The sequence below is a fragment of the Leptopilina boulardi genome, unplaced genomic scaffold, assembly GCF_019393585.1.
Source record: "Leptopilina boulardi isolate dan_hultmark-lab unplaced genomic scaffold, ZJU_Lbou_2.1 LbouV2_399, whole genome shotgun sequence".
Taxonomy (NCBI): Eukaryota; Metazoa; Arthropoda; class Insecta; order Hymenoptera; family Figitidae; genus Leptopilina; species Leptopilina boulardi.
In genome coordinates this window covers 910,566-929,252 of record NW_026137972.1, presented here as the reverse complement: position 1 = coordinate 929,252, position 18,687 = coordinate 910,566, and the positions used below count along the sequence as shown (strand labels likewise).

General features: G+C 26.2%; 2 protein-coding genes across 2 annotated transcripts; both read left to right on the top strand.

Moving 5' to 3' along the window:
* The first annotated feature begins 11 nt into the window (after positions 1–11).
* Positions 12–10,655, top strand: LOC127288946 (uncharacterized). The gene is made up of 12 exons (XM_051316663.1): positions 12–788; positions 1,477–1,816; positions 2,540–2,779; positions 3,044–3,154; positions 4,050–4,205; positions 4,274–4,315; positions 5,434–5,768; positions 5,838–6,177; positions 6,263–6,502; positions 8,688–8,798; positions 9,100–9,255; positions 9,388–10,655. Exons 1-12 carry the CDS (start codon positions 544–546, stop codon positions 9,436–9,438), a joined length of 2,367 nt encoding a protein of 788 aa, XP_051172620.1. The 5' UTR covers positions 12–543; the 3' UTR covers positions 9,439–10,655.
* A 4,006-nt stretch (positions 10,656–14,661) lies between these two features.
* On the top strand, positions 14,662–18,320 carry LOC127288996 (odorant receptor 4-like). The gene is made up of 6 exons (XM_051316727.1): positions 14,662–15,099; positions 15,453–15,780; positions 15,914–16,153; positions 16,350–16,466; positions 17,185–17,340; positions 18,123–18,320. The coding sequence occupies exons 1-6, from the start codon at positions 14,855–14,857 to the stop codon at positions 18,171–18,173; spliced, it is 1,137 nt and encodes a 378-aa protein (XP_051172684.1). The 5' UTR covers positions 14,662–14,854; the 3' UTR covers positions 18,174–18,320.
* The last annotated feature ends 367 nt before the right edge of the window (positions 18,321–18,687 follow it).

The following is an 18,687-nucleotide window of genomic DNA, read 5'->3' as shown; positions in this document are numbered from 1 at the left end:
AAAATTGTAGTTATCACAGCAAGGATACTTTGTAGATTACTCTATACAAGTAAAAATTCTTTTTTATACAATAGTTTCTAAATGCGAAATCTTTTTGAAAATCGTCAATTGACCTAAGCCATCCGATTAACAGTAGGTATTTAAAGAATTGAAAAGTTTAGAGGGTGCATAAATTGTTTGACGTATACAAAATGAGCTCTGCACATACTAAAATATGTGCATAATCTATAGTTGTTTTCAAAGTATAAAGTGATGAGACTTACAATTCATAAATAGTACGTAGTAAGAGAAAAAGTTACCAGTTTGTGAAATGCTATGGGTGCGTTTTTCAGATTTCTTATTAATTTTTAATGCATCTGGAAAATGCAGTTTATGCTTGCGATCCTTAAGTCTTCAATAAGTTATTTTCAAATTGATTTTTGTTACTTTTCTACTAGCTGGGTAGAAATAATGAATGCCTTCTAACGGATGGTATACTAAAACAGAAAAAACGCCTCATTTCATTTTTGCTTTCTACATTTCTGTTTTGATTCTTGTACAATTATGAAAATTCCAATAATTCATTGGACATTAAATTACAGTCTTTATTTCCTTGGTTTTTGGCCAAATAAACCGAATCTTATTAACCAACTGCTATTATGTTCATCGCTTGTTGTGATTTGTCCTTTTCAATTGATAGATGTTATAAAATTTTCCCATGATAAAGCAAGAATGGTGGATGGGATTCGCGATTTAGCTGCAATTATATTCATATGCACTAAATTTTTACTTATCCGTTACAATCGGAGGTGAGGAGATTTTTATCTATCTAAATATTTCCAATTAACTTGTGAGTTTGGTGAAAACCCTCAGGTTAATTCTATTGATTAATACTGTTTGGTTAAAAATTCGCTGAATTATAATTAGTGCTAAAGTTTGAAATGAGACGCATGAATTTTCTCCAAATTTTAAATGGCCTAAAACTTAATTGACGTAAATTCAATTGGCCTAAAAGTCGTATGAACTATAATTATTACTTGGCCTAATCTGTATATGATCTAATTATTATTTGTCCTAATCTTCATTCAATCTAATCCTCATTTGTACTAATCGTCATTTGTTCTAATTCCCATTTGGCATAATCTTAATTTAACCTAATTGTTACTTGTTCTAATATTAATCTAACATATTAATTCTTAATTGGCTTAATCTTAATGTAACCTAATTCTCTTTTAGCCTAATCCTTATTTGATCTAATTCTCACTAGACCTGAACTTCATTTGTCACGTTCATAAGCGGGTGACAAATTAAGTTTAGGCCAAGTAATAATTAGGTCAAATAAAAATGAGGCTAAAAAAGTATTAGATTACAGAAAATTTAGGCCAAGTAATAATTAGTCCATACGACTTTTAAGCCAATTGAATTTAGGTGAATTAAGTTTTAGGCCATTTGAAATTTGAAGAAAATTCATGCGTCTCTTTGAAATATATCTTTCAGTTATTTGTATTCACTATTCAACGAAGTGGAAGAAGATTGGAAAATTTTAAAAGATTCTCAGGAAATTGAAATAATGATGAAATATGCAAAGTACGCTCACACATTTTGTATTTGTGAATGGTGGCTTTATTCAACTACTAGTTTTGCATATTTTGTTGAATTTTTCGTACTTTTCTTCTCTCATTCATCAGAGGAAGACAAAATGCTGTTAATACCAGCAACATATCCATTTGACGTTAATTATACTCCAATTTTTGTTTCAATGTCAATTTTTCAAAGTGCACTCCTAACATTGTGGGTTAGTGCTAACGCTGTCTCGGAAACATTACTCAGTACATTGGTATGTCTTTATTTATTTTTACATTCTAATTACCATTATGAAAAATAATTACTGGATATAATTATACCTGGCATATAATTATTGAAATAAACTACTGGATTAATTACTAGTAACTCTAGTAATTATTTTTCATAAGGGTAATGTGACTTTAATAAATATGGGAATATGTATAGTCATGAGTAACTAGTGAATACAGATTCTAGATTTACTGATTACGCAGATCGGATAAATTTTGGATTCAATAGTTCTTTAAGTAATTTTGCATTTATTAGTTGTGTATGATCTCGGATTTATCTTTTTATCCAGACTGATTGCTGACTAATCCGGATCATTTGCGGATTTTTTTTCGTATACAATTTCAGGACTAATTCGAGTCACATGAATAAGCACTAAAGCTAATTTTTTAGAATTATATTTAAATCGAATTTTATTTTGAAGAATATTATTTTTGTAGAATAGTAATTTAAAAGAATCTTAATTTTGCATAAAGAATTTCTGGCTAATTAATTTGGGTCTAAATGAAAATTCTGCAACATTGATAATCGGTTAATAATATATTTATTCTGTAAAATGAAAATTCGAACAAATGAATATTCTGGAAAATTAAAATTTTGATTAAAAAAAAAGTTATACATGAAAAACAAAATGTTGTCCACTCATGACTACATTCCTCTAATAAAAGAAAAAATCTAATTTCTTAAAAAAATATTTTTATTAATGCAGGTATTTCATCTGGTTGGTAGAATTGAGATATTAATGAAAGAAATTAGTGAAATAACTTTTCCTTCCAATTCATCGTCTGATAATAAATATTTAATAACATTTATCAAAAATATTGTAAAGAAACATAGAAAACTAATACTCATGAGTCATAAAATTGAGTCTATTTATAGTTATATTTGCTTTACACAATTTCTTGCTAGCACACTTTTGCTCTGTTTAACAGGATTTTTAATCATAACTGTATGTTTATGGTATATGATTTTTTTATTTTTATAAATTTTTTTTATTTTTTTTATTTTATCGAGTCAAAATTCAATTCCTACTTAACGCCAAAAAATTGACGCTTGTTCAGATCCTTAAAACTGTATTTTTAATTCTTCTACTTGGAGGCATTAAGTAGGAGAATTTTTATAAAAATTCTCAATTATTAATTTCCATCTATTCTACTGGCTTTCTTAATAGTAAAGAACAATATCATAATAGTAATTAATTTTTCATTTACAGTCTGTGGATGCACTTGACATATTTCTAATAGTAAAATACATATGTTTTATATGTCTCTCATTACTGCAGGCATTTGCTTTCTGTTTTTCTGGTGAAATTCTTCTTTCTCAGGTTTGAAATAAAAATATTATACTTGTATACCTATAAATCAAAAATTTCAAATTAATAAAACGTGTATGGTCAGTTGGGGTAAATTGAGACAGGGGGTAAATGGGGACAAGAGGCGATGGAGCTTAATTTACAGTTTTAAAATTAAGTTTAATGTCAATATTTTAACCTCAGATCACCTACAAGAGGTTCTGAGTATTGCCATAAGATTTTATCTTGACAATTGGCAGCAAGATAAAAAAAGTTATCGCTCAATGCATAAAAACTTGAAAATCAATGTCAAACAGTTTCAGTATTTTGTTTCGCATTTCAAAGAAAACAGTCTTAAAAATCATACCAAATTTTTTTCTTATTCCTTATGACTCCTATAACAGAAATTCACTTTAATTTTTTATTTTTGTCAATTTGGTTAATAATAACAAGCTGTCCCCATTTACCCTAAGAAATTGAAAACTCGGGGTAAATAGGGACAGCTTGTCATTATTAACCACATTGACAAAAGTCAAAAATTCAAGTGAATTTCTATTATGGAAATCATAAGGAATAAGAAAAAAATTTTGTATGATGATGATTATAATACAGTAATATACTTGAGGAAAATTTTTTCTTAAAACTTTCTTAGAAACTATGCTCTCCCCATTTACCCCGAATTTTATGAAATTTTCTAAATTTTGGGGTAAATGGGGGACAGTCAGTTTTATGCGTTTAAAGCTTATCTAAATTTTTTTTCTGCTGCATAAAATGAATCCTGGGAACGTAAATAACAATTTAAAAAAAAAACCCCCAAATATTACCTTTTAAAGGAAGAAACTTACGTAATTTGTGAAAAATAGGGATTTTGTTCCCATTTACCCCAAATGACTCTATTTAAAAATAAAAATATTCTTTTTGCATGCAGAGTTTGAATATTCCTCAGTGTGTATGTAATTGTTCATGGTATGAGACAACGCCGGAAAATATCAAACTATTATTAATGGTTATTATGAGAACACAAAAACCAATGACACTAACGGTTGGAAAATTTACTGAATTATCTGTTGGCAGTTTTACAAGGGTAAGTGTATTTTTTACTGTTCATAAAAGAAAGCAAAAAATTTGCAATTACATAAAATTATTTTACAGATTTTGCAAACAGCATTTTCTTATTTGTCAGTATTGCGGACGGCGTATTGAAAATAAATGAAACATATTGAAATTGTGTATACAAGAGTGAACGTTATAAAAGAAATATATTTTTCCACATATATTCATATAAATAATTTAACTATAAATACAAATGATATTTATCAGTATAATTAAGTTGTATATTCACTGAGTGTTACAAAACAGTAAAATTGAAATAATTTTATCGAGAGATAAACAAGTTTTATTATAATACTAATTTTTTAAAACTAAAACTGACAATATTTTTTATTGTATACACTGTGAATCAGAGTATGAAACTTAATCTGATAATTAGAATGTATTTTTTTTTTGTCATTTTAATATTTAATTTAAAAATTATTTTAAATAGAATAAAAAAAATTAAAATTGAAGTTCTATATTATTTAATTGCTTTTGATAAGTTTTAAGAGAATTTTTGCAGGGTGGTCCACTCATGACTATACAAAAAAGAAACAGATAAAAAACACTGTTTGAAAAATTTCTAGAAAATTTTTCTGTAGTAAAAAAATGTCTAAATACGTAACTTGTAGCTATTATTATAGCGGTGTAGCAAAATTTACTAATTATTTACCTCAAAAAAAGTTATACACAAAAAATAAAACATGGTCCACTCATAACTACACTCCTCTATACATAAAATACATTTAAAAATAAATTTCGCGAAAACGAAACTCATGGGTAAATATCTCAAATAATAATTTCTTTAATTTAATTAATTAAGATTTATTTTCAATTTTTTAAGAAATTTTCAACTGCAAGAGCTTTTTTACAATATTAGAAAGATTACAAAAAAAAACTTATAAATTTACCTAAGCGATCCTATTTTGATAAAATATATATATGCTTGAAAAAAAAATTGAAAAGTTTAGGGTGCATAAATTGTTTGACGTGTAAAAAGTAAGCTCTGCACATACTACAATATGTGCATAATCTAGTTGTATTCAAACTATCAGCTCAAGAAAAATTTACCATTCATAAAAAGTTGTAAACAAAAAAGTTGCAGTTTATGAAATGCGTCTTTCAAATTTCCTATGAATTTTTAATGCTATACTCGGAATACACTTTTATGCGTGGATCCTTAAGTTTTTAATAAGTTATTTTCAAAATTTCTCTGAATAGAAATAAATGAATTTCTCCTAATATTAAAAAAAAAAGAACCCCATTCGTTTTCATTTTCTGTCTTTCTACGGTTCTTGCCATATATAATTATGGAAATTCCAATCATTCATTGGACATTAAAATACAATCTTCATTATCTCGGTCTTTGGCCAAATAAATCAAATCCAATTGCCCAATTGCTTCTATGTTCCACGCTTGTTGTGATTTGTCCCTTTCAATTGGTTGACGTTATAAAATATTCCCACATCAAACTAAGAGTGTTGGATGGTATTCGCGACATGATTGCACTTACATTCATAATCACAAAATTTTTACTTATCCGTTTCAATAAAAGGTGAGGATATTTTTATCGTAATTTTTGAATTTTAACAATTTAATGAAATTTTGAAATTGTATTCTTTAGTAAGTTGCACTCGCTTTTCAACGAAATAGACCAAGATTGGAAGAATTTAAAAGACCCTAAGGAAATTGATATAATGATGAAATATGCAAAGTATGCACAAAAGTTTTGTACTTGTCAATGGTGTCTTTATGCAACTACTGGTTCCTCATATCTTCTAGAATTTTTAGCAAGATTACTCACGCATCCAGAGGATGAAGAGAGTCAGTTATTAATACCAGCAACATATCCATTTAATGCTAATTATACACCAATTTTTGTATCAATGTCAATTTTTCAAACTGTACTCTTAACATTGTGGGTTAATGCTAACGCTTTGCCTGAGACATTACTTAGCACATTGGTATGTCTTCATTTTTTTTTTTGCATTCATTGAAAATTAATTGAAAAATTTAATTTTAGTAATATATACATATTTTTTATTGCAGGTATTTCATCTAGTGGGTAGAATTGAAATTTTAATGAAAGACATTAGTGAAATAACTTTTTCTCCCAGTTCATCAACTGATAATAAATATTTAGTAACATTTATCAGGGATATTGTAAAGAAACATAAAAAATTAATAGTTATGAGTCAAAAAATTGAATCTATTTTTACTTATGTTTGCTTTACTCAGTTTCTTACAAGCACTCTTTTGCTCTGTCTAACAGGATTCTTAATGATATCTGTATGTTTACTTATTTTGGGGGACATACTTTTTTCAATTCATTTTTCCCAACCGTTAAAATCCCCAACTTATTATTTTTCTAAAGTAGCGTTAACATTGATGTTTTTCATCAAAATTATTTTTATGATGCTCAGTAGTATTATACTATTTATAATCTTATATTAATGTTACAAACAAATCAAATTAAGTTAAAAATCCTACAACCACAGATTAGTATATTGAAAATAAACTAATGTTATTTTCTCATTTTAATGGTTACTAGCGATGTATTCCTCGCTCGCTAACGCTCGCTCGGTTAAAATTGTACTTATTGTTGTTTACTTATTGTAGTTTATGTATATTATATTTATAATTTATGTTTTAAATTAATATCTTATTAATATTGTATAAAATTTATCTTAAAATTGAAAAAAGATGTTACATAAAAATAGTTTGTAAGATTTTCTAAAAGCATATATGCAAAGTATTTTGATTTATTTGAAAATAATTGAAAATAGATTTTTCAAGGACGGTGTCGAGGTCACGGGGTCGGTGTCGTTTTTCGAAATTTGTTAACTTAATATAATAGAAGATGTTTCGTTTTAAATTAAGAAATGTTCAAATTATTAAGTTAAAAACATTTGATTTTAATGACACTTAAAATTAGACACAATATTATAGGTTACTAACTAAAAATTGAAAAAACAACAATAAATAATAAAAAATAATCATAAAAAATTGAAAAAATCAAAAAATTCTTAAAAAATAGCAAAATAACCCTTTTTCGGGTTAAAATTGAAAAAAGATGTTACATAAAAATAGTTTGTATGATTTCCCAGATAAAAATTCTTGTACAGGATCCTTAGAGGATCCTTAGAGGTTCCTACATAGGATCCTTAAAGGTTCCCTGAGGGATCCGTTAAAAATCCTACGCAGGATCCTACTAGGATCCCTTGCAGGAACCTCTAGGGATCCTTTAAGGATTCGTGGGGTCCCTTTGTGTTGATTACTAAACTCTTCACTGATGTATATTTTTTTTAACTGCCGAAAAATACTCTTAACTTTTTTAGTTTTTTAACTGCTGTGAAATAATACTAACACTGATGTATAGGGGAGACCGAGGAGGAAAGTAACAAAAATCAGTTTTTTTATGCTAGCATTAAAAATATTTGTCAAATAAATTTGTCCAATATATTAAATGAAAGCTTGGACATTCACCTTTTAAATAAAATTTGAATTAAACATTTATAATAAATTGACAGTTCACAGTATAACTTTTACGCAAGCTCTTCATCTGTTACTTTCCTCCTCACCCCCGAGGAGGAAAGTAACAGTATAAAATTATGTAAAATTCTTTAGACTAATGACTATTATTAATTAGAAATATTTTTATTAGGAACACATAAAAGTTTAAGTACACTTTATACTTATTTGGCACATATTTGGGACATATTTAGCACATATTTCGAACATTTTATGAATTTAGCTCATTTTTTTTCTTAAACATATTTTATGCTTACCTAGATCACAGGTTTTTCTTAAATAAATCTCTGTTATTCGTAAAATTAAATACGATTTGCTTCAATCATTAGTTAAAACATGGACAATATCGACAACAGGAGAAAAGTAGCGTGTTACTTTCCTCCTCGGTCGCTTTTTTCTTGTATGTCAACAAAAACGTTAAAACTACACAAATGTTAAATTGTTTGTTTAAGCACAACTTAAAGACAGATAATAAGGCTACAAAATAACGAAAGGCATATTTTAAAAAACAATAAAATTAAAGAAATACGAGACTTTGAAAAATTGAACGAAAACTTACTTTTGACGTTTTTTCTGCACGTCATACCGGAATCAGACCTAATCTTTCTTGTCAGGCTCGGACACACTATGGAGGAGGAAGGGGGAACAGTGCCGACTAAAAATATGTTTGAACCATGTCTATCCGATAATTTGTTTAAAAGTTATAAGCTTTGTTACTTTCCTCCTCTGTTACTTTCCTCCTCGGTCTCCCCTATATATTTTTTTAAATGCTGCGAATACTTAATACTTTTAAGTTAGGATGATTGAAATAGGAAAAATGAATTGGCAAAAATGTCCACCAATCGTATGTTTATGATATATAAACTTAAAATTTTTGTTAGCGATATAACAATTTTCATATCAATTGGTAAATTAATAATAAAAATTAATTTTTCATTTTCAGTCTGTGGATTCACTTGATGTATTTTTAATAGTAAAATATGTATTGTATATATTATTCTCATTACTGCAGGCATTTGCCATCTGTTTTTCTGGAGAAATTCTACTTTCCCAGGTTTATAACAAAATTATTACATCATACATACTGAAGAACGTTATAGAATAGTTATTTGTAGAATTTCATTAGCTAAAATTTTCTTCTTAGTCCATAAGTTTCACTACTTTTAATTATTATTTGGCATAATTTTTTATTTAATCAAACTTCCATTTGAAAGAATTTTTATTCAAAGGAATATGTATCTATTTAGCTTAATTTTTAGGAGACAGAATTTTCATTTCTTCGAATTTTTATTCGCACCAATTGTCATTTAAATGAAATATTTTGATTAATTATAAAAATTATATTTTACACACAGAGTTTAAATATTCCTCAATGTGTATGTAATTCTTCATGGTATGAAACAACGCCAGAGAATGTCAAGCTTTTATTAATGGTTATTATGAGAACACAAAAACCAATGACACTAACTATTGGAAAGTTTGCCGAATTATCTATAATCAGCTTTATAGGGGTAAGTAAATAAAGTGAAAATTTTAAATTTTAATGTTGATAAATTTGAGAATAGTTATGTATTCAAATGCAATATTTATACTAATTGCCAAAACATAACGAGAAATTGACTTCTATCAAACTTACTTTACAGATTTTACAGACAGCATTTTCATATTTGTCAGTGTTACGGGCAACGTATTGAAAATAAATGAAACATATTAAAAGTAAAATTCAAATAACTTTATTACTACAAATGAAAGGTAAAAAAAGTTTGTTTTTAGATAACCTATCTGAAAATTAGCAAAAATATATTGGCGTAATAAATTTTTTTTCAATTTGCGGAAACTGGAAATAAAGTGGATATCAGATTTTAATTATAGGCTATAAGTTTAGATAATAAGATAAAAAATGTATGAAAAAAATGATTTTTCAATTGTTTAAAAATTAACTGTGTTTGAATTTAGACGCCGCCACATAATTATATCCATGTTAAATTATAGAGGAACAAGAAATATTTAATATATATTTTTTGAAAGGATGAGGCAAGACCACAGAAGATTCCTCAAGAGTTACAATAAGAAATTCCATAAAATTTAGAAAAATTATTAGAAATTCAAATTTTGCATAAGGTTTAACTACACTCAGAGAAATGGTATATTTGTCTCCGAGCCTACTAACTCATTTATTTGTTGCAAATATATTTTATTTCATTGAAATAAAAAATTTATTTGAGGCAAAGAAAAATTTATTTCTGACAAATAAAACTTTTATTTACGCCAAATAAATAAGTTAGTAGGCTCTGAGACAAATATACGTTTATTTAACTCAAATATATTTTATTTGGTTCAAATAAATCATTTCTCTGCGTGTAATACCCTTCAATCATATATTAATTCAGAAATTATACCAAAATTATGACTATAAAGATTAAAGAAGACAAACGATATTAACCATTTTTCGATATCTTTTTAAATAAAAGTTTTAGTATTAAAAATCATTATACCCTATATAGATATATTTACTACAAACATTCATGAAAATGAATTTCTGAGTATTTAAACATGTAAATATTTGGTACTTTTCAAGTGTTGAAGTTACTTTAATGTTACTTTTACCACATGTTTTGGGATATATTTATGATAATCGATTTTAAACACAGAAAGAAAGCTTCATCTGGAACAGCGAAAAGTTTCACTAGAATAGTGAAACAGATTTATATGAAAAAATTCAAACTTTTGATATTCTATGTGAAACCTTGCCCTATTCCAGGTACATCTCTTTTTCCGTGAATGACTCTTGTTAATGATTTTATGACAAACATATAAAAAAAATGGACCAAGTCCAAAAATGTTAATGTAATTGCACGAGAATTGATTCTATTTGTTCAAATGACATTAAAATAGTTTACTTTTATTAAAACTCGACAATAGCATATGCAATTTTATTTCTTTAAATTTAATTTTACTGAACTCTTTCAATTTGTTGTAAAATTATTTGATTTTTTTTATTACAAATTTTATAAATATGAAGAAATTGTTAAATAATTAAATTTTAAACGCTTTTTTTAAACTAATCTGAATAATGAAATTTGTGATAATTTTAAAAATATCATTAAACAGTACTTTAAGTATTCTTCCTTTTATTAAAAAAGAGTTTATTTCATTGTTTTCATAAGTAACATAAATTATTAAATTTATATTTTCCCTCGTAGATTACAGCAAAAATTTAGCGAAACCGAATAAAAGTCACAGTTAAGAACTAAGAAGGAAAAGAAATTGGTTTTTTTTCGAAAAAATATCAAAAAACGACAATTGCTTTTTTTGGTGATAATATAGGTCTTACTTTACTCCGATCTGGGTATCAATTTTTTTCTACACTTAAAGGAGTATTTTGTGCAAGAATTTGCATTAAAATCGTCTGCCTAAGAAAAATTGAATTTTTTTGGGAACTTTTTTATGATTTTGGATTTTTGGGATGGATGACTTTTTGGTGGTAACAGGTGTCTTCCTCTACTCGTATTTGGCTGTCAATTTTTTTCCACACTTTTAGGAGTATTTTGTGCAAGAATATGCATTAAAATCGTCTGCCTAAGAAAAATTGAATTTTTTTGGGAACTTTTTTATGATTTTGGATTTTTGGGTTGGATGACTTTTTGGTGGTAATAGGTGTCTTCCTCTACTCGTATTTGGCTGTCAATTTTTTTCCACACTTTTAGGAGTATTTTGTGCAAGAATTTGCATTAAAATCGTCTGCCTAAGAAAAATTGAATTTTTTTGGGAACTTTTTTATGATTTTGGATTTTTGGGTTGGATGACTTTTTGGTGGTAATATGTGTCTTCCTCTACTCGTAATTGGCTGTCAATTTTTTTCTACACTTTTAGGAGTATTTTGTGCAAGAATATGCATTAAAATCGTCTGCCTAACAAAAATAGAATTTTTTTGGGAACTTTTTTATGATTTTGGATTTTTGGGTTGGATGACTTTTTGGTGGTAATAGGTGTCTTCCTCTACTCGTATTTGGCTGTCAATTTTTTTCCACACTTTTAGGAGTATTTTGTGCAAGAATATGCATTAAAATCGGCTTTTTAGAAAAATTGAATTTTTTTGGAATTTTTATATGATAGGGTTTGCCTTAAGGGTGGTAATAGGGTAGATTACAGGAAAAATATAGCGAACATGAATAAAAGTCACGATTGAGAACTGTAAAGGATAGAAATTGATTTTTTTCGAAAAAATTGTAAATAATGACCAAGTCACTTATGTTATTATATTTTTAGGCGTACGGAACCCTCGATTTAGTGTGAGTAAAACTCGCACGTCTGATTTTTTTTGTCGGCTTCTCTAGACTCTAATACGTAAGTATACCAAATTTCGCTTAATTTCGTGAAGATTGGTTTAAGATAGGACGATTTATGTTTTTAATTTTAATGGAATTGAGAAAGAAAAAAAATTCAAGTTTTGTGATAATTGAAATATTACCAAATTCGGTCAAATTTCAGTAAAGATTCGGTTTGAGGCAATAAATTCCAAAAAATAATCAAAATTTTGTAACTATTGTTATCGGGAACTTTAAATTAACGATTTTTTATTTTTTAAACATTATATGTTGTTGTAGAATTTAATTTTAATTTTTCGATATTTTTTGACCCAATTTTCGCGGCTTGCATACGCTAAGGAAGAACTTAATGAATTGCTTTAAATAATTTGAATTAGGGTAAATGCACTTATTTCGGCGCGATTAGAATTGAAATAACTTTGAAATTGAAAATTCGACATTTCTATTGTATAAAGTGAATTTAACTCTAGACAGCACAACATAGCTGGCTGATACGTAGAAGCACATCTGGGTTAGAAAACCACTCCAAACTTGTTTTGTTGCTAGAATGTTCATATTTAAGGCAAAATATCTTTATTTTATATAATTTTCTTCATTTTTGTATAAGGAAGAAGATAGCGTTTTTTGTTTTTTGATAGGATCAAAAATATGGCCAAAAAATTTTAAAAACCACAACAAAAAACTTATTAAATTAAAAATCGATTATTTAATCAAATATGAGAAAATTAAAACTAATACCGTTCTTTTCTATTACGGCGCGTTTGTATCTATTTCGGTGTATCAATTACGTTAACCAAAAATTACGTGTATTTTGAAGATACTTTGCCCGCCGTAATTGAAGCCAATGAAAATCTTAAAAAATTTTCAATTACGGCGAGAGAAAAAATTTGATCTCAAATAATTAAATTAATAATTGTTTGAATGTGCATCTTTATTAGTAATTGTATCAAAAAAAGATTAAAATAATTTATTTTAATCATTTTGCAACAGTTATATTGAATATAATAGTAATAATAATTATTTTTTATGATATTGCGCCGTAATTGATGCACTTACCCTATATAACAAAGTACCATTTCAATGAGCTCAAGAACGTTAAAAAGTATTAATTTTTGGTCAGAGAAATTTAAAAAAATAATAAAAATTGGGTTTTTTCTTTGATATTTAATTTTTTTCAGAATTGTATTTGTTTTTAGAAAATAAAAAGGAGAGAATTTTAAAGATTTATTATTTTTTAAGAGTTCGCACATTTGCCGACGGTAGTGTAAATTTTGCCAAAAATTCCCGTTTAAAAATTAATAAACATTTATTTCTTTGTGAGCACATGTAAAATCTTCTTTGTTCATGCTGGACACCCTGCAAAATCTACTGGTAAGTACGGTTCAAATTTTTTAAATTATACACTACCGTCGGAAATTGTCGGTACGATTAACGTTCGAGGAGTGGAAATTCGGCGCTGACTTTAAAGCAAGATATTTCAAGTTAGAAAAAAGTTGGAGACTTCTAACTTAGATGGTTGGAGAGCTGATAAAATTCTGCTTCTGATTGTATATCAAGAAAATTTGTTTCTTTTTTTTTTGTATTTATAACACCGAAAAGATTTCAAGCAAAAATTATGCAATTTTCGTACTGTCGTACTAATGTTTTTGACTTCCGGCATAATCTAGAATAATGTATGGAAAAATTTTACAATTTTACAACATAATCTTTAAGATCTCAGCTTTAATTTGCATTTTTGAAACTTAAAAAATGTATTGTGGTTCCTGAAATATTGTTAAAAAAGGTCCGAGCATGTTTTTCTATAAATCAGCCGCTGATTATCATTTTTTGCCGCCTCGCTGCTGGCTTGTAGAAAAACATGCTCGGACCTTTTTTAACATATTTCAGGAACCACAAAACATTTTTTAAGTTTCAAAAATGCAAATTAAAGCTGAGATCTTAAAGATTATGTTATAAAATTGTCAAATTTTTCCATGCATTATTCTAGATTATGCCGGGAGTCAAATACATTAGTACGACAGTACGAAAATTGCATAATTTTTACTTGAAATCTTTTCGGTGTTATAAATACAAAAAAAGGAAAAAAAATTTCTTGATATACATTCAGAAGCAGAATTTTATCAGCTTTCCAACCATCTAAGTTAGAAGTCTCCAACTTTTTTCTAACTTGAAATATCTTGCTTTAAAGTCAGCGCCGAATTTCCACTCCTCGAACGTTAATCGTACCGACAATTTCCGACGGTATTGATTTTAATTATTAATTTATTCTTTTAAACTTTTTTTTCAAAACATTTAATATTGTTCACTGTACAAAATCCCTATTTTGCCGTATCATTACAAATGTTATTCAGTATATAGAAAAAATTAGAAATAATATGTTAAGGATTTATAAATTATTAAGCATAAATGATAGTAATATAATTTCACGATAATAAAATATGTGCATAATTGACGCGTTTTTTTTTTAGAATAAAATACGATAAAATGTAAATCTATAATAAATTATACATATTAATTTGAAATAACTTAGTACACTTCTAGGATTTCTTATAAGTTTCTAATACTCAATAAGTATATGCACTTCCTCGGTCTTTGAACCTTGAATAACTTATTTCTAAATTGATATTGTTATTATCCTATAGATAGAAATAATGACGCATGTCTCCTAGGAAATAATATTTCTAAATAATAGAAATAATTTTTCTTCCGTAAAATAATTTTTTTTTTTTTTATTCGTCATAATTGAAGATTCATCTTTCTTGTAACACAGAGTCGTGTAGTTATGAAAATTCCAATTATTCACTGGACTTTAGAATATAGTCTTCATGTTCTTGGTTTGTGGCCAAACAAGCCAATTTTAATTAGTCAGTTACTTATTTATTCGTCACTCGTAGGGATTAGTCCCTTTCAAATTAAAGATATTTATGCAATTTATGAAGATAAGCCAAAAATGGTGGACGGAGTTCGCAATACAGTTGCAATTATATTAATAGTCATTAAATTTGGAATTATGCGTTACAATAAGGGGTAAAGTATATCACATCATCAACGAATGTATTAATTGCAAAATTTATTCTTCTTAAAATCCAGGATTTTTTTACACTGCAAATTATGGAATCATCATAATTTATTTATTCTTTTGCTTCGTTAATTGAATATTTTTTTAAAATTCATGCGAAAAATTTTCCTAGATACATTTGTATTAGAAAATAATAAATTACTGAAGAGGATCCAAATCTAGGGTCGAAATAAACAACAAAAAAATAGTTTCAATATTCTTAAAACAAAGGACCCTAAAAACCACTAAAGATTATGTTTCAAACTTAGACAATTCTATTGCAAAATCGAGTTAAAAATTACAATTTATATTTATTTTTCAGCAATTTGCATTCTCTTCTTATTGAAGTAGAAGATGACTGGAAGAATATGAAAAATCCTCAAGACAAAGAAATAATGATGAAATATTTAAAGTATGCATATAAATTTTGCATTTGCGTTTGGACACTTTATTCGGCAGTTGGAATTTCATATGGCTTAGAATGTTTTTATGGTTTTTTTGCTAATGAAAAAGTATTACTAATACCTGTTGCATATCCTTTTGATCTTAATTTTACCCCTTATTTTCTATCAGCGTTAATTTTTCAATCAATACTTTATGCAATGTGGCTTTTTGCCAACGGTTTATCTGAATCATTACTTGGTACTTTGGTAAGTTTATTAAATTATCTAATTCTGAATTTTTAGTGGTTATAGGGTCCTTTATAGACCACTAAAAAAAAATGATTCACATTCTTTGGATCACAAAATAAATTTCATTGTAAATTATATATTTTTTTTTTAGATATTTCATCTTGTGGGTAAAATCGAAATTTTATTAAAAGATATTAGTGAAATATCATTTCGTTCTACGTCGTCGTGTGATAATAAATATTTAATTATGCTTATAAAAAATATTGTTCTCAAGCATAGAAGACTAATACTCATGCATCATAAAATAGAATCCATTTATTGTTACATTTGTTTAACTCAATTTTTAGGAAGTATTATTGTACTATGCCTTGCGGGATTTTTAATTATAACTGTAAGTATAGGTATATCTTTTCGAAGAAAATTTTTATATAATTCAGATACCAACACGCAAAAAAAAAATTTTATTTTTATTTACATTTTTAGCAATTTTTGCAGCATGTTTGCTAAATTTTTTTTATCGAGAATTTTTTTAAACCAATAAATTTTACAAATAATCATGATGACAATAGAAATAATTAATTTTTCAGTTCGAATATGAAGGAGCACTTGATGTATTTGAAATTATGAAAAATATCATTTACATACTTCTAAATTTGTCGCAGGCATTTGCATTTTGTTTCTCTGGAGAAATTCTGCTGTCCCAGGTTTGTAATAAATATTTTCTAAAAAAAAATTGTACTCTCTTAAAAGGTACTTGAATTTCCCATAAAAATCATTAATTAGAATTTTTATTTTAAACTATTTTATTAAAAATAATTATTTTTTAGAGCAATTTTCATTTTTTGAATTAGTATTTAACAGAATTTCTGTTTATACAAATTTTTAGCTACCGAATTTTTATTTTATAGTCATTTAAAAATGACTTTTTATTTAAGAGAATTTTAATTTAATCCAATTTTAATTTAACAGAATTCTCATTCAATCGAATTTTATGTGATTCGAATTTTTAAATGACAGAAATTCCAATTCACCGAATTTTAATTTGTCCGAATTTTTATTTGTTCGAATTTTTATTTGTACAAATTGTACGAATTTTTAAGACGCCAAATTTTCATTTAGCAGAAATTACAAATGGCCGAATAAACAATCGACAGAAAGATATCGGTGCAATTTTTAAAATTGACCAATCACAATTTTCTTGATAATTTCTAATTGGTCATAATTATTGAAAATTGCGCCGAAATCTTTTTATAATTTCGGCTAAATGAAAATTCGGCATCTTAAAATTTCCTTTAATTAAAAAAGCGTACAATTAAAATTTCGGACATCGAAAAATTAGTTTTTTTATGAAAAAAAACATTTTGTTTTTTCTATTTTTGAAGCAAGAAATTAAAAAATGTTCTAAAAATATATTATTTATAGAGCTCAAATATTCCTCAATGCATAAGTGATTGTTCGTGGTATGAGACATCACCAGGCAATATTAAACTCTTACTAATGGTTATTTTGAGAACACAAAAACCATTGGCGCTAACGGTTGGAAAATTTACTGAATTGTCTATTGGAAGTTTCACAAGAGTATGAGTATTTTTAAATTAGCAAATAGAATTAATAAATGTAAATTTCGAGTCCCATATAAAACAAACGTTTCTTTGCTCCCATACACAAAAAAAAATTTCTTTGAAACAAAGAAATTGTTTCTTTAAAATCACTTTATTGAATCAAAGCTGAAATTTGTTTAAATTAAAAAAAAATTTCCAAAAAAAATTTGAAGAATTTTGAATTAAAGAAATTTTTTCTTTAAATGATATTTTTAACCTAAAGAAAAATTTCTTTGATTTAAAAAAACCAATTTCTTTGACTTGTTTTCTTTCATTCAAAATAAAATTTTCTTTGAAACAAAAGCTTCTTAGTTTAGTTTCAAAGAAATTTTCTTTGGTCCAAAAAAAATTTTCTTTGAATGAAAAAAATTTGTGCATTAAATCAAAGAAATTCTAACATTGATATAGGGTCAAAGAAACATTTATTTAAATTAAATAAAAAATTTCTTTGAAACGAAGATATTTTTTTTAATCAAATATAATTTGTTTGATACAAAAAAAATTTTCTTTGTATCAAAGAAAAATTTATCAACGATATTGATTTCTTTGAATTCAAGAAATATATTTTTCATTTAATGAAAGTACATTAAAATAAAATTTTATTTCTTTGATTCAAATAAAAAAAAATGTTGTAAAATCAAAGAAATTTTTCTTTAACCCAATATAAGAATGCACAAATTTCTTTGATTCAAAGAAAATTTCTTTAAAACAAAGAATCTTTTTTTCTGAATGCATATGTTAAAAAATTTGAATTTTCAGATCTTACAGACAGCAGTTTCGTATTTATCAGTGTTACGAACAAGATATTGAAAGTGTAAAATGTGTAATTTTGTATCGTGATTATATTGTCTTTTTTTACATACCGCATTAAAAAAATTAATTAGTTGTAAATATTTTGTTAAGAAAAGACTTTAATATTTTGCAGAATGTAATAATAAAAAACAATTATGTAATTTATCGACTTTTAAAAATTTATTAATTAATTAGTTATAAATATTTTAGTTGTAGAAAGAAAAGAAATTGTTTCATTTAAAAAAATAAAATTTGCAAAAATCTCTAATAACATGTACACTGAAAAAAAATTTATTTGATCCAAATAATCGGTTATTTTATTATCAAATAAATATTTACTTGCACCAAATAATTTTTATTTAAATTAAGTAAATTGTAATTGAACCAATAATAATTTCTGTATTTGAAACAAATATCATCTCAAATAATAATTATTTGGTTCAAGTAAATATTTATTTGATAATAGTCAAGTAATCGATTATTTGAATGAAATAAATTTTGTTTTCACTGAGTCTTTAAAAGCCCAACATTC